At 42.5% G+C, this 15,830-nt stretch overlaps 1 protein-coding gene across 2 annotated transcripts in view; it reads left to right on the forward strand.

The window, feature by feature from the left end:
- Positions 1 to 15,830, forward strand: part of TRIO (trio Rho guanine nucleotide exchange factor) — a 324,651-nt gene that overhangs the window by 271,396 nt on the left and 37,425 nt on the right. For both annotated transcript variants that reach the window (XM_029054039.2, XM_029054043.2), the window contains exons 35-36: positions 9,971 to 10,263; positions 13,208 to 13,378. In XM_029054039.2, the coding sequence (XP_028909872.2) occupies positions 9,971 to 10,263; positions 13,208 to 13,378 (464 nt within the window). The remainder of the gene's footprint in view (positions 1 to 9,970; positions 10,264 to 13,207; positions 13,379 to 15,830) is intronic.

Genomic DNA, 15,830 nt, shown 5'->3' on the forward strand with positions numbered 1-15,830 from the left:
TTCTAGCCCTATAATTTGCATAAGAAACTGTTTTTGTAGCTTGCGAATAATCTCCCTTTTAGTTGGAAAAGTGGAGTTTCAGTAAATTCTGTCACAAAGAAATACCTTAATGAAAAATAAATGTGAAAAAGCAAACAGTATCCAGTATTAGAGACACTAAATCAAGAAGTTTACCCAAATATACTTAAATGTTTTGAAACCATTTTAGTGTTTTATTTTCAACTTTAATTGTGCCAATAAGCAAATTCCTTGCCCTTGTGAAAAATCAAGAATGATGCCACCATTAAGGGTTAAGTAATTGGAGAAAACAAGGGAGCAAAGCGACTGTAGGAAATGCACTTGATTGGTTACTTCCTCCCAAGGCCTTCATTTCTGTGAAAAGAGATTGGATTTGAGGGCAGTTAACAATCAAATATTGCCCTTGGGATAGCATCATTCCCAATATTGTGAATCAGTGAAGCCTATATTTGAAGTAGCCATTATTTCACATGATTGAGGAGCAGCCTACCTTAATGGAAAGAACATCGGCCTGGGAGTCAGAAGACCTGGGTTCTAATCCCAGCTCTGAACACATCAGCTCTGTGACCTTGGGCTAGCCACTTGACTTCTCCGTGGCTCAGTTACCTCATCTGTAAAATGGGGATTCAATCCCTTTTCTCCCTCCTATGTAGACTGTGAGTCCTGTGTGGGTCAGGGACTGTGTCTGACCTGATTATCTTGTATCTTCCCCAGTGCTTAGGAGAGTGTTTGACACATAGTAAGTGCTTAACAAATACCACAATTGTTGTCATTATTATAATTATTGTTATTTCAAAATAGCAGCAAACTTTCTGTCCCTAATGTAGTAATTTTCACTTAGTCATGATGAGTGCAATTGCTAAGTGAGGCTGTTGGGGATTAAATGGGGAAGGCACCCTGGAGGAGGTAGGATTTTAGGAGGGCTTTGTAGATGAGTAGAGCTGTGGTCAGACACAGTTGAAGTGGGTGCAAGTTCTAAGCAGGAAAGGGATTTAGCGTGAGCAAGGGATCAGAGGCAGGAGAGTTGAGAACCAAGTACACTTGGAAGATTAGCTTGGAAGGAGTGAAGAGTTTGAACTGGTGAGGAACCAATAATAGAAGATGGAAAAAAGTTGAAACAGAGTTTTGAAGTAGGGAGTTTCTTGCTTTTAAGAGGTTGAGTTGATATGAGTTGCATTGCTGCATGTCAGTTTTTTTTAACTTACCAGTTTTACCAATATCCAGTCTTATTTGAGTCAACTTTAATTTTCTTGATGTTTTCCTTAGCTATCGCGAAAAACTGAAACAGATTCTTGGATTTTTTTGGTTTGGGGGAAGGGGGTTGGTTGCTTGTTTAAAAAAAAAAAAAGCAAACCAACGGAGTGACATGATTTTTGATGCTACACATTGAAAAACCAGAGTAACAAGGTACAGTACAGTGCTCAAATGCTTAGTACAGTGTTCTGCACATAGGAAGTGCTCGATATATGCCACTGATTGATTGTGGGATTGGGGTTATCTAAGAGAGAAGGAGCTGAATTACCCCACAAGAAGTTACACTGTACCCATGATTCATCCCCATTTCTCCCCCCCCCCCCCCCCCCCGCCCCTTTAGCAGATTTATGAAAATTTTGTTTCTTAGCAAATTCATCAATCAATAATAGTTATTGAACATTTAATGGGTGGCTAGCACTCTCTTTCCCTGTTGACTCTAAGCTCCTTGTGGCTAGGAATCACGTCTGCCAATTCTATTACATTGGGTTTTCCCAAGCGCTTAGTGCAGTTGTCTGCACACAGTATGTGCTCAATGAATACCATTGATTAACCATTGATTGAAAGTAAAATAGAGTAGGTAGGCATGATCCATGGCCACAAGGAGCTTCCAATCCAGTATCAAAAATAGGAGCAGCATTGTGAGTTAGGGAGGCTCCTTCCTCAGTCAGGAGCTCTGCCTGGGCCTGCAGCTTCAGGGTGGATAATCCAAGCCGACACTTGGACTCTAAGCAACCAGAGTCCAGCCAATCCTTAAAAATTGTAATCACCAACAACTACCTATTGAATCCCCTCTGACTGAAAAGAAGCCTCTTCCACAGTGTCATTAAAAATGTTTTTACCCTTTAAACAAGTGCTTCTTTTGTCCTTGGAAGAAATAGCTAGCTATTCTCTTCTTCCTTCCCCACCTTTTCCTTCTCCTGTGCTTCCAGAATTTTGCATGATTTAGTCACCCTGCTTTTTTAGTGGAAGATGTTGGGAAGAAGACAAGGGAGATGTGGTAATTTCTGTTGTAAAGTAATATTTGTTTGCCTCAGGACAAGCTTAATTTCCGTTTCATAAGATGGTTATGCTTTTTCATAGATTTTTCCTTTTTATCTGATTTCAAAAGTAGTGGACATCCACAGACAAAAAAAACCCTATTCTTTTTTTCATATTTATCTCTGTTAGTATCTGGGTATGTGACATTTAGTTTTTTTCAGGTGATCATCCTGAGTAAAAGCAAGACTAATTTGTACTCATATTTTTGATATTGCATAGGCTTTGTCATCTGGTAACATGATTTCTCCCTGAATCAAATTGGTATTTTGAGGCTGCTGGGTTAAGGAGTTTTGGGGAGCATATCGACAATATATAGGTTGATGTGCTCAGCTGAATCTATCTGTGAAAATCTTGAGCTGTGTTAAAGCATATTTGGGAAATTAATCTTGTGACTGCAGCATTAAGATAGTGGGGAAAACTGTCTTAGTCCCTGAATTTTTCCGTGAGTTAAGGGCTTCGGCAAACTAACGTGCAAATTCTTCTCAAATTGGTACAGATTGCATTCTCTCACAGACTTTAAGCACAGGACAAATTTCTCAATCTGGAAATTAGATCTTTTGGCACATTTTTGTTTATCGCCTTAAAAAATGAAAGGTTAAAATTACAGTTATCAGGTTATGCTATTGCAGATGTCATCACTGGCTGCCTTCCAGTCCAAACCTGACATCCCTCTGTCCAAATTATATATCTCTCTTTCGTGAGTAATAAAGATTAGAGCTATCACTATCGCCAGTCAGAAAAATGATTAAAATTTGTTTCGATAAATCAGAACTCCTAAGGTATAGAAAATTTAGGGATTAGTATGCTGGGATCGCTGGCTGCACTTTGGCTAATTTTTATATCCCCGATTACTAATTTGAACCTCTTGTCACAGAACAAGGATTACATGAAAGAGAAAGAGTCCATCATGCCCCAGGTAGTCTTTAATACAGTTTTGCTGAAGCGACTTCCTAACTTACCTATTTTAAGTGTATCAAAGTGTCAGCCGGATTTGGATTGACAGTGGAAATGCTTAGGTTTTATGAAACCTGCTTCTTTGGTAATGGGGTTTGTGGGCAGCACAAAACCAGCATTGCCAGATCTGATGATATAAATACAAGTTTTTTCTCACAGCAGTGTGACCTGGTGCTCTTTATTGAAGAGTGAACAGTGATCAGGTTTGGCATTTTCATCCCTGACCTGTGGCTGAAATCAGAGCTGAAGAGAGAGGGCCTTGTCTTTCTTTTAGTTTTTATCTGCTCCAGGAAAGATATTCATCTCGTTGCCAAAAGAGCAGAACAAATAGCACAATGAGACAGACAAAAGGTTTAATAAAAGCTAGATTGGTATATATTTGTGGGAAAAAATATGCTATTGTCATATACATGGGGGATAGCTCATTATGATCTTGGGATGGACAGAGAGAGAGAGAGAGTGTGTGTGTGTTTATGTATGAGCGAAAAAGAGGTTAATACTAGGTTCATCCTCATTTTCTGAGGCTCAGATCATGAAAAACCATTGCCATTTGGCATAAAAGGCAGAGGCGGGGACAGCTGGCATGCGATTTCCTCATATTTGGCAACCTCAAGGACAGCCTGTAGGGACGAGAAGTACCCTGTTCATAAGAACTGCCGGATGAATTCAGGGTTCTCTACAGTTAGGTCCCATGGTATTTGTGGTAAAGGAAAGTCTGTGCCAACAGGAGCTGCAGGTAAGACCGGTGCATTGAATAGTTGATGTACCCATTTTCTTAATTCATTGTCATCTATTTGTAACAAAGCCCTCCGAGCAGGCATAAGTAATAGAATCTGCATCTATTGGGCTAAATATTCCCCACAGGTTTTCAAGGGGAGCTTGCCTTTCATGGGTTGAAAGTGGAGAGAAGGGCTCCTTCCCATGTCTTCTTCAAACATTGTCTCTCGTAAGTAACTCATCAGGTTAAAGTAAATAACTGCTAAAATAATCGCCAGTGTCTTTTACTCCTGATGAGTAGGTTTTTAAAATTATCTCTCTCTCATGGAATTTCAGCTCTGGGGGCTGCTACGTGTTCCATCTAGACCAGTGCTTTTGTAGTGTTGAAAACATCCTTCTTAAACTTAACTAGCAATAGCCATATTTAGGAGTCGGGAAGAGACTGTGGGCAAATACGTATATATTAAAAATGGCTTCTTAGGGAAAGTCTTGCAGTTTTAAGTGTTTAAGCGTATTGCCTTCGAGAGTCAAGTATAATATTGTGGTTGTATTCTTGGAGGTACCGTGGTGGGTATTTATGTGGTGTACCTTTATAGCAGTCTCGCTAACCATCTCAGCAGGGGATTTTGCTGTTGGAGTTTCATCCCTTATTTTAAGGGGTTTGAAAAGCTTCCATTAGCCTGATTTCCCTTCCCACTTATCGCTCTTGTTTTTCTGTTCATAATTTGCAGGAGTTCAAATTTTGAGTTGTTATAAGTTCATGAAAGGTACAAATTTGGCAGGGGGTGGGGGGGGTGCCTGGGGGAAACATCTAAAAAAACCCATGCTAGTTATGGCCCATTTTGAATTGAGGACTTAGAGTCTGAACACTGCAGTGAAAATCCAAATGGGGGAGGATATCTAACCCTCACCAAATCGTACTTCCTTGATTCTAAAGAATGAGCCGGCCAGTTTTCCTCTTTGGATTCGACTGTCTAATATAAAGCAGAGGCCATTGCAATATAGAATGGAAAGGGTTAAAAGGAGCTGAATCCTTAGTCAAGAGCCAGCAGGATATAGTCGATTTATTGTTTAAAAAGTAAAAATAATATGTCCACAGTTATTAGTTACAGATGTCTAAGATTTGGGAACTGGGAATAGAAAAACTTTCCTCTCTTCCAACAGCTTCAGGATCTCATTGACCACAGATGAAACTCTATCCTTTCAGGTTGAAGGGCAAGACTCATGCTGCTTGTCCTTTTTTTTAGGCTTTAATTCTTCTTTTTTAACAGTATGTATCTTTACATGGACTCTAAATGACCCTTGTGAATTCAACCAGAGAACATCTTATATAGCTTTATTACACGTTATGGGGGAAGGTGGATTTTAATTTGCTCTCAAGATTAGTTTGTGCAAAAATGTCAAAGCCAAAGCTTTCTCCTTTACAAAAACAAAGACGCAGTGTTTTAAAAGTGAAGGTTTTATGGGATAGTGGTTTGTTTATTTTCAATTTACTGAGAGGGATTCATTTTATTAAGTTGGAACATAACCCCAAATTATTGCCAAAAGAATGATGATTTTGATTAGCTGAACAAACCTACAGTGACTTAAATCTTTCTCCCAATGAGCCCTCCTGCCTGCTGGGAAGTTCACTTAAATTTTAGAAGGATTCTTCTAAGCTATTTCCTTCCTCATTTTTTCTCCTGTGAAGTCGATAGAATGTCATGGGGTGGTTTACAACTTGTTATTCCATCTCAACATACAAGAGCATTCCTAAAATAGCTGCACTGTATTCTCTCCATGATGAGCAAGAGAACAGTATTAAGCAAACTCTAATGATCTTTCTTCCAAATATGGAAGGGGGTGCCTCTTAAGATCCATCCACATGCCAGAAGCTCCCCGGTTAATGTCACCAGCTCAGCCATTTTCATTTAGCGATGTGTAACTCCCGTTCTTCCCGAGCAAGCAATTCATGGCCCGTTCTAGCTCATGGGAAGGAATCAATCAGTTGTATACTGAGTGCTTACTGTGTGCAGAGCACTGTACTAAGAGTTTAGGGAGAGTACAGTATAACAAAGTAGGTAGACACATTCCCTGCCCTCAACAAGCCTACGGACTAGAGGGGGAGGCAGATATTAATATTAATAAATAAAATGCGGACATGTACATGTGCTGCGGTACTGAGGGAAAGGTGCACAAAGGGTGCAAGTCCAAGAAAGAGAGTGGGAGAAGAGGAAATGAGGACTTAGAAGGAATTACCAGATGGGTGAGTCAGGGAGGCCTTTTGGGAAAAAGAGCTCGTCTCATTGGAGAGCAAGAAGATCTTCAATTTTTCAGACCTTGTTAAAGAGTAAATGCCCAGGAACTTAGACCTTTATTTGGGGTTTTGTAATATGGAAGTTAAAGGATCATTTTTCCTTTGTGCCCTTTCCGTCATTAACTAAAGAGAGGTAAAATGTGAAATCTGAGTGAAAGAGACACAAGGATGTGCTTCCACTAAAAATTCCAGTAATCCACACAGACAAGTTCCAAATATGTTTTTGTTCTCTGGATCAGGAGGTTCTTTTCAAAAAAGAATGTTCTACTCTTAACCCTGTGCTTGGCATTTGCAAACGGTTCTTTTCAACCCACGCTTCTCTAATGTCAACAGATGTGTCCTAAAGAAACCTTGCGGTAGCCAAATTGACTTTTGTGAACTATTTTTTCAGTGAGCAGTAAGAGGGTGAGGTGGTACGGGGGAGTTGGGAGGGGGAACAATAGAGGACGGAGGTGGTGGCAACAGCCAAGCATGGAAAAACCGGAATCCCTGGCCAAGAGGGCTAGACTGCCAAGAACCATTGGCAATGGGCTAAGGGAACCACTGAATGGGAAAAGGGGAAAGGGAGAAGGCCTCTGTAGCCAGAGTCATGGGTAATTGGTTGAAGATTTGCAGAGTGGAGCCAGTTGAGCAGCGATGGCTCCAACCCAGCACTGAACTTGGCCATGAGAGAGGGAAGTCAGGAGAGAGGGTTGCCTGCTCTCCCACCCACTAGCCGCGATGGGAGCCGAGTAATAATAATAATAATAATGGTGGTATTTGTTAAGCGCTTACTATGTGCAAAGCACTGTTCTAAGCTCTGGGGGGATACAAGGTGATCAGGTTGTCCCATGTGGGGCTCACAGTTTTAATCCCCATTTTACAGATGAGGGAACTGAGGCACAGAGAAGTTAAGTGACTTGCCCAAAGTCACACAGCTGGCGAGCAGCAGAACCGGGATTAGAACCCATGACTTCTGACTCCCAAGCCCGGGTTCATTCCACTGAGTCACGCCGCTTCTCAGTGAAGGAGGTATCAGAGACCGGGAATGGCAATGGTAGAGGGCATCAGAGCTCTTTGGGAGTCAGCAAGACCCACTCACCTTTCATTCATTCAATAGTATTTATTGAGTGCTTACTATGTGCAGAGCACTGTACTAAGCACTTGGGATGAACAAGTCGGCAACAGATAGAGACAGTCCCTGCCGTTTGACGGGCTTACCCTGCCCACCCTGACTGCTCAGTGCTGCTTCTGCTCCCTGAGCAGATATTACTCCCAGGCATGTCCTAATTAAATTCATTAATTCTAGAATATAATATCAGCTCCCTGTGGCAGAGAATGTATCCACCAACTCTCTTGGTATAGTACTATAGTATAGTACTATAGTATAGTCCCAAATGCTTAATAGAGTGCTCTGCACAGAGTAAGTACTCAAAAATGCCATTGATTAATTGTGGCATTTGTTTATGATACTACATCCCCAGATAACACAGCGTCCTTGTCCCGCACAGGGCTCTCAAAGAGAAAGGAAGGCTCGTTGTCAGTAGGGAACGTGTCTGCCAACTCCATTGTATTATACTCTACCAAGTGCTCAGTACAGTGCTCTGCACACTTTAAATGCTCAATAAATACCATTTTTTAATAGTATTAAGCACTCACTGTGTGTCTAACACTGTTCTAAGCACTGGGGTAGAAACAAGTTAATTAGATCAGGCACAATCCCTGTCCTGCCTGGGAATCACAGCCCAAGTAGGAGAGAACAGGAGAGCTGAGGCACAGAGGAAGTGAAATGACTTGTCCAAGGTCACACAGCAAGCAATTGGCAGAACCCAGGCCCTTGCTCTTTCCACTCTTCTTGGAAGATTAAATCATAAGCCTGATGGCTTTCTATTAGGCCATGCTTTTTCTCCATTGATAGAAGTTAGGTGAGTTGGCCAAGGTCACACAGTCCTCCTCAAAAATCACGTACTTGTAGTAAACTATAGCCTGTGCTTGTGAACCGTTCACAGCCTGGTATTTCTGAGTTGGGGCTGGTGAGGATGAGAAGTTGGAGAGCAATTCACATACAACCCATTATCTCATCCCAGAGTCTGGAATGCCAGTGAGAAACAGTACATATAATCACCAGATTGGAAAGGGATTTACCATCTTGCGATTTGACTGAAAAACCTAAGCTCCTCCAATACAACCCTGGCCAATAGAACTAATGCAGGTGTTTGTGTGAGTGAGTCTCTTCAGAGATATTTTAAATCTATCCACCAGTCCTTTTAAAGACTGCCAAGAAAGGGGGAAATGTCGAGAATTATTTTACATCCTTCCCCTTGCCCCTCTCCCCGAGACTCCCTCCCTCAAGTGAAAACATCTCATCTCATTTCATTTGAGCTGAGGCCAGCGGGACCTGTAATTAAGACTCTTCCTCAAACACTTTTAACCAAATTAAGGCTGGAGTTGGAATTATGGTGGTGTGTACCAATTCAGAGGGGAGAGCAAACAGTAACTGAAAAAATGGCCCACTTCTGTTTTAGCAGCAGTAGTTCTTTCTCTTCCCAGGAAGGTCATTTGTGCAAGGACTGACTGGACTGGAATGCAAGATGGGATCAGCCACATTCGTGCGTTTTTAGAAAGACGGGTTGGGATTTGGCATTTTTCCCCCCTTTTCCTTTTAGATCAGCATATGCCTTGAGTTTGCTACTTTTCTGGGGCTTCTAAATCTAAATGTTTCCTCTAAGGGAGGAATTTCCAAGTAGTTTAAGCCAGAAGAAATGTAGTTCACCTACTGAGTTCGTCTAACTCATTTTTCTGTGTTGTACTTGGATTCTGATGCACAGCTGTTTGAAAAGTAACTGGCCTAGTGGGAAGAGCACGGGCCTGGGATTCAGAGGATCTGGGTTCTAATCCCGGCTCTGCCAAATGCTTGCTCTGTGACCTTGGGCAGGTCACTACTTCTCTGGATCTCAGTTCTCCTGTTCTCCTTCCAAGGACTGTAATTAATGTAATTAGCTTGTGCTTAGAATAGTGTTTGACACTAGTAAGCAATTAACAAATACCCTAAAAAAAGACTGTTAGGACCTCTATGCTCAACTCAGAATGTACTCCCTCTCTCAAACATGTCCTCTTTGACATATTCATGAATTTATCACTTTTGCCCAACACAGGTCACTCTTAGATGAATAAATACATAGGCGTTTAAAGTTATACTATTTCCTTCCGTCACTGTGTATTTGTAAAGGCAGGCTGGTGGGCCATGAAAGATCTTTGTTAATGGCATCGTTCGGTCTCCTTCAGTGACACGTATAGACATTGGGTTCATAATCACCTAGGACATTTGCATTTTTTATTATATTTCGATGATGCTGTTTTGATGCCCTAATGCAGCATGGCCTAGGGGGAAGAGCACAGGCCTGGGAGTCAGAGGACATGGGTTCTAATCCCAGCTCCGCCACCTGTCTGCTGTGTCACCTTGGGGAAGTCATTAAAGTTCTCTGTGCCTCAGTTTCCACATCTATTTAGACTTTGAGCCCATGTGGGTCAGGGACTGTGTCCAACCTGATCTACCCCAGGCTTAGTACAGAGTTTGGCATATAGTAAGCACATAACAGGTACCATAATTATTGCACTCATTTACAACTTTTTTCCCTTCAGAATATTGCATTACGGAGGCTGGCAAGCTTTCGTATATTCCACTGAAGTCTCATAATGCGTTTTGCTTTGCAGACTCTCTGTCCGTCTCTAGTAACGATGCTAGCCCTCCTGCCTCAGTTACATCCCTTCAACCCCACATGATTGGGGCCCAGAGCTCTCCAGGCCCCAAGCGACCAGGCAACACCCTGAGGAAATGGCTGACCAGCCCAGTGAGACGCCTCAGCAGCGGCAAGGCGGACGGGCATGTGAAGAAATTGGCCCACAAGCACAAGAAGAGCAGAGAGGTCCGCAAGAGTGCCGACGCTGGGTCTCAGAAAGACTCTGACGACAGTGCGGCAACGCCGCAGGATGAAACCATTGAGGAGGTCAGTGGGAAAGGAAGCGGGGGGGGAAAGTGCACACTGGGTTTGTTTGGGAAGCAATGTGCCGTGGCCCACGTTCACCCTGCTGAGACAGCAAAGGATTATTGCCCTGCTGGGAGCGGGTTCTAGTCGTCGATCTTGGCTGTAGTCGGTGGTCGTGCACACATCCCTACCAGCTTTTTCTTTCCCCTTAGATTCTTTCTTCTGTGCTTGAAAGGAAGCTTTGCTTGGCCAAACCAGGTCCTTGTACTCCAAGTCATAATTGATCTCACTGCGGTTGAAGGCCAGGGAATCAAAATGCTTTCTGGCATCTTGCACACAAGTGCCATATTCTGTGACTTCCTGGTCAACCCCACACCTCATCTGATGTTTCCTGGCCCTGTTTGAAAATCAAATTCCCATGGGTGACCACCGACAGCCTTTCTGAATACCGGACATGATAAAGCATACCCAGAGAAAGCTCAGTATTTTTCATTTTCCTCTTTTCTGAGGGAGATCACATGAGAAACAGTTAATTCTAACCTAATCCAGGAAATCTGGCTCTGCCACCTCCCGCATTGGTGGCATCAGTATTTTAACTGGGAAATCCTCCACTCCCAGGACCGACAGTAATGATTATTATCTCTAGCTCCCCAAATCCCTTGTAAGCTTTAATGGAAAGGAAAGAATAGGGTTTGCTTCATGCTTAATTTCGTTTGCAGACCCTTTCTGCTGAAGATTATCGTCCATAGATATAATTATAATACAGATTCTGGCAGAGGCTGTATCTTAACCCTTACATTTGTCTTCTTTCCTAAGTTTGCCATTCAATCAGAGATATTTATTGAGCCCTTACCGTGTTCAGAGCACTGGACTATGCACTTGGAAGAGTACAGTACAGTAGATTTGACAGTCATGGCTCCTGGCCTCAAGGATCTTACAATCTAGGGAGGAAGACAGACATTAAAATAAATTGCAGGTAGAGGAAATGACAGAGAATAAGGCTAAGTACATAAGTGCTGTGAGACTGGGGTGGAGAAAAAATCAAAGTGCTTAGGAGGTATAGACCCAAGAGTGTAAGTGACATAGAAGGGAGGGCAAATTGGTGGGGAAATGAAAGGTTAATTAGGGAAAGCCTCTTGAAGGTGGTATGATTTTTAGTAAAGTGTTGAAGATGGGAAGAGTTTTGGTTTGGCAGATATGAAGCGAGAGGAAGCTCCAGGCTGGAGGGAGGATTTGGGCAAGGGATCTGTGGCAAGACAGGCAAGATTGAGGCACAGTGAATTGGTTGGTGCTAGAGGAGCAAGACTGAGCTCCTCATCTTCCCTCCCAAACCCGGTCCTCTCCCAGACTTCTCTATCACCGTGGATGGCACGACCATCCTTCCCGTCTCTCAGGCCCGCAATCTCGGTGTCATCCTTGACTCGTCCCTCTCGTTTACCCCACACATCCTATCCGTTACCGAGACCTGCCGGTTTCACCTCTACAATATCGCCAAGATCCGCCCTTTCCTCTCCACCCAAACGGCTACCTTACTGCTACAGGCTCTCGTTATATCCCGGCTAGACTACTGTGTCAGCCTTCTCTCTGACCTCCCTTCCTCCTCTCTCGCCCCGCTCCGGTCTATTCTTCACTCCGCTGCCCGGCTCATCTTCCTGCAGAAACGATCTGGGCATGTCACTCCCCTTCTTAAACAACTCCAGTGGTTGCCTATCGACCTCCGCTCCAAACAAAAACTCCTCACTCTAGGCTTCAAGGCTCTCCATCACCTTGCCCCTTCCTACCTCTCCTCCCTTCTCTCTTTCTACCGCCCACCCCGCACGCTCCGCTCCTCTGCCGCCCACCTCCTCACCGTCCCTCGGTCTCGCCTATCCCGCCGTCGACCCCTGGGTCACGTCCTCCCGCGGTCCCGGAACGCCCTCCCTCCTCACCTCCGCCAAACTGATTCTCTTTCCCTCTTCAAAACCCTACTTAAAAATCACCTTCTCCAAGAGGCGTTCCCAGACTGAGCTCCTCTTCCCCCTCTACTCCGTCTGCCATCCCCCCTTTACCTCTCCGCAGCTAAAGCCTCATTTTCCCCTTTTCCCTCTGCTCCTCCACCTCTCCCTTCCCATCCCCACAGCACTGTACTCATCCGCTCAACTGTATATATTTTCGTTACCCTATTTATTTTGTTAATGAATTGTACATCGCCTTGATTCTATTTAGTTGCCATTGTTTTTATGAGATGTTCTTCCCCTTGACGCTGTTTATTGCCATTGTTCTTGTCTGTCCGTCTCCCCCGATTAGACTGTAAGCCCGTCAAACGGCAGGGACTGTCTCTATCTGTTGCCGACTTGTTCATCCCAAGCGCTTAGTACAGTGCTCTGCACATAGTAAGCGCTCAATAAATACTATTGAATTGAATGAATGAGGAACAAAGTGTGCAGACTGGGTTGAAGTGGGAGATAGAGTGAGGAGAGATAGTCACTCACAATTTTAGTCATTTTAAGAGTGAAAAGAGATACTGAAAGTCAGAGATTGACACGTGATTTTTTATTTCGCTTGTATTTTTCTTTTCTTGCCTACGACATAATTCCATTTTGATATTAGGTTTACGAAGGATAGAATAAAATACGCCGCAGAGGCTAAATCTGATGGCAGAATTTTGTCGCAAGTTTTAACTTCTTTATTTCTGTTACATTCGAACCGAACATCACCAAATGTCCAGAGAAACACCTTGTCAGTCACATCCAAAAAGACTTGTCTGGGTCCCTTCCCCAGAATGGCAAGTAAAGGCACAAGGCATTTGAGAACATACAGTGGTGCTGGCAGTGGAACATACATTCCTTGCTCCACCCCACCCCCGGCAAGTGTCTGCACTTGCTCCACCTTTTCCCCTCAGTCACAGAGCACCCGGTAAATGTCCCCCCATGAGGAGGATAGCAGCGAACACATGATGAATCAAGCGTCTTGTACATTTTTGCAGAGAGGTCGGAACGAGGGGCTAAGCAGTGGCACACTCTCTAAATCGTCATCTTCGGGCATGCAGAGCTGCGGAGAGGAGGAAGGGGAAGAAGGAGCTGATGCAGTGCCTCTTCCACCACCAATGGCAATTCAGCAGCACAGCCTCCTTCAACCGGACTCCCAAGATGATAAGGTAAAATGGAAGAAAAGTGGAGAGGGCCAGGGATGAGGGTAAACTAATTCTTCCAAGACCGTGGGATCTTAACGACGACTCCTGTACCTAGATGATGGTAATGGGTAGGGCTGTTCTTCACTTAAGCAGCTTACGGGCAAGTGCATTTCTGATAAGTCTTCATCGTTTAAACTTAATGTTAATTTATCTTTCCTAATCCCAGGGATGAGGCCCCCGAAAAAGCACTTAGGAATTTTATTTGAAGTCTCCTTTGATACTTTAATTCAACAGTCTCTTCTTTTGATTGTGACATGTCATAAAACTTTTAGAGATGTAGGCCATACAATTAATGTTGAGCCCAGTTTATTGTTTGACATGAAATTGTTGTGGTCCAGTGGGTTTTTGTTTTTTTTAAACCAGAGTGTCCAAAATAAATAAAAATAATAATAAATAAAAAATAATAAATAAAATAGCGTGGGTCAGATACACGGTATGTAGAAGTTTGTTTTTTGGGGGTGATTATGAGGCAACCAAAATATATCTGAAACTAGTAATCTTTATTTTCACTAGTTTCAAGGTATCCAAGCCAAATTGGTATCTCTTTCAGATTTGTTTCTCCAAATATATGAATTCTTCATATGTTTCTTCAAATTCTAAATATATGAAGTCACTTTCTAGGGATCAATTCTAAAGCCCTTAAAAATTTAAACTATTGAAAAGAAATTCCATTTGACAAGATATAGTTTGGGTTCCCTTTTGACACAATTCTATTCCCAATGTGTATCTTGAAATTTTTCAAATATGGAAAACCATAGTATGAAGTCACTGCTTGTGATGTTTTCTTGGCAGCAACTAACGTTTCTTTATCAAGCAGATGTTTTTAATAGCGTTTTTTTCTTTCCTTTCTTCTCCTTTTTTCCTTTGTTCCACTGATTCCCCCCTTCAAATCATTGCTAAAATAGTTAGTTCCTGGATTGCCGTGTGGTTTGCTGTATTGTGCATAAACTAATTTTCTGCATGTGTGCTGAACTGAGACCCATCACAATCCAGTAACTGACAGCTGCATCTCCAAGGAATAATTCCTGAGGCTAAATCAAGGCAATCTTCTCCATTTTCTGACATTTCTTCAACCTCTGGGTTTTGGGTTTATTTTTGGAGGGGGGGACACTTTTTTCTTAATCTAGTGCAAGTTAGGAGAGCTGCACCTCTTAGGAAAATGATTGTGAGTTCAAGGGATTAGTTTGGTTGTGAATCTTTTGGCATTTTGTTCTCTCTGTGCACGAGTTGCGTGTGTGCAGGCATGCACACCAGTGATCTTGAGGGATGAGGTGATCAGGTAAGATATCAAAGGTTCCCTCCTGCTTACAAAATAAGTATTACTAATGATGAGATTTGGCCAGTGTTGTTTTTCTGCCTCACCCCTCCACTTGGTAACAGTTTCCAGATTCATGGCAGGCGAACACCTGTTTTAAAAGGAGAAAATACATGCTTTTATTTGGATGGTTAGCCGGGCACCAAAGATTTGCAAGACCCTTTCAATATATCTCTGAGCCCTAACTAAAAGGGTATTTTCTCCATTTAAACACCTCTTGCACAATAAACACTCTTCTGTGTGGTAAAATCATTTCCTGGTCCCACCACTTTTTCATTGATTTCTTTTAAAAGTAGCTTGTTCATTCTACATTTTAAAAATAAACTATAGTTTCTGTTCTATTATTGTGCAACTAATTTTGTTTTGTTTTATTCTGTTTTCTCCTCTTACAAACCTTCGCTGCAGCATTATGTTGCTTTGTGTTCTGTTTCCGTTTTGGCTCAGTTTCCATTCCTCTCCATTTGAATTTCCATCATTGCCCTCACCCCAAATTCCTATTTCCTTAGTCCAAACCAACTTTTTTTTTTGAAGTTGCATAGTTTAAGTATTTAATTTAAGTGTCATCACTCATGTATGCATCTGAAGTCCTCATCCTGTGGATCAGGCAGCTTTTCTTCTTACTGCATGGCATACAACTGAGCTGACCTTAATATGAAGTTTGGTTCATATTACAAACCCTGTTCTAGTTTCCAGCTATTCGATGAAACATGTAATCTGCAAACCATGCGTTTGCTAATTACTGAACCTGATTTTAATGCCCCTTACCCAGAATCCTTTATCGTCAACACCTTTTGCCCTCAATTCTAGCCATAAGTTGGCATCTTATAGCTTGTGAGGCCAGAGATCTTCTGTACTCTTCACTAATCACTGGGGAAAATGGATGGCACAGACAAAATGGTGAGCTTGTTCCCTTTGCTTCCACCCACCCTGTCTGATCAGTAAGCTCCTACCTCTTCTTCTGCTCTTTTCCTTTTTCTCATTAAAAGAAATACAGTAGGTGCCCTTGTAATATGATTGTTTTTCTAGCTATTTGAAGATTCACATGGTAAAATGTTAAGAAATGTGTACTTATTAGGTACCGTATGTTTTCCCTTTTCCATA

The sequence above is a fragment of the Ornithorhynchus anatinus genome, chromosome X3 (assembly GCF_004115215.2).
Source record: "Ornithorhynchus anatinus isolate Pmale09 chromosome X3, mOrnAna1.pri.v4, whole genome shotgun sequence".
In the NCBI taxonomy this organism is placed as follows: domain Eukaryota; kingdom Metazoa; phylum Chordata; class Mammalia; order Monotremata; family Ornithorhynchidae; genus Ornithorhynchus; species Ornithorhynchus anatinus.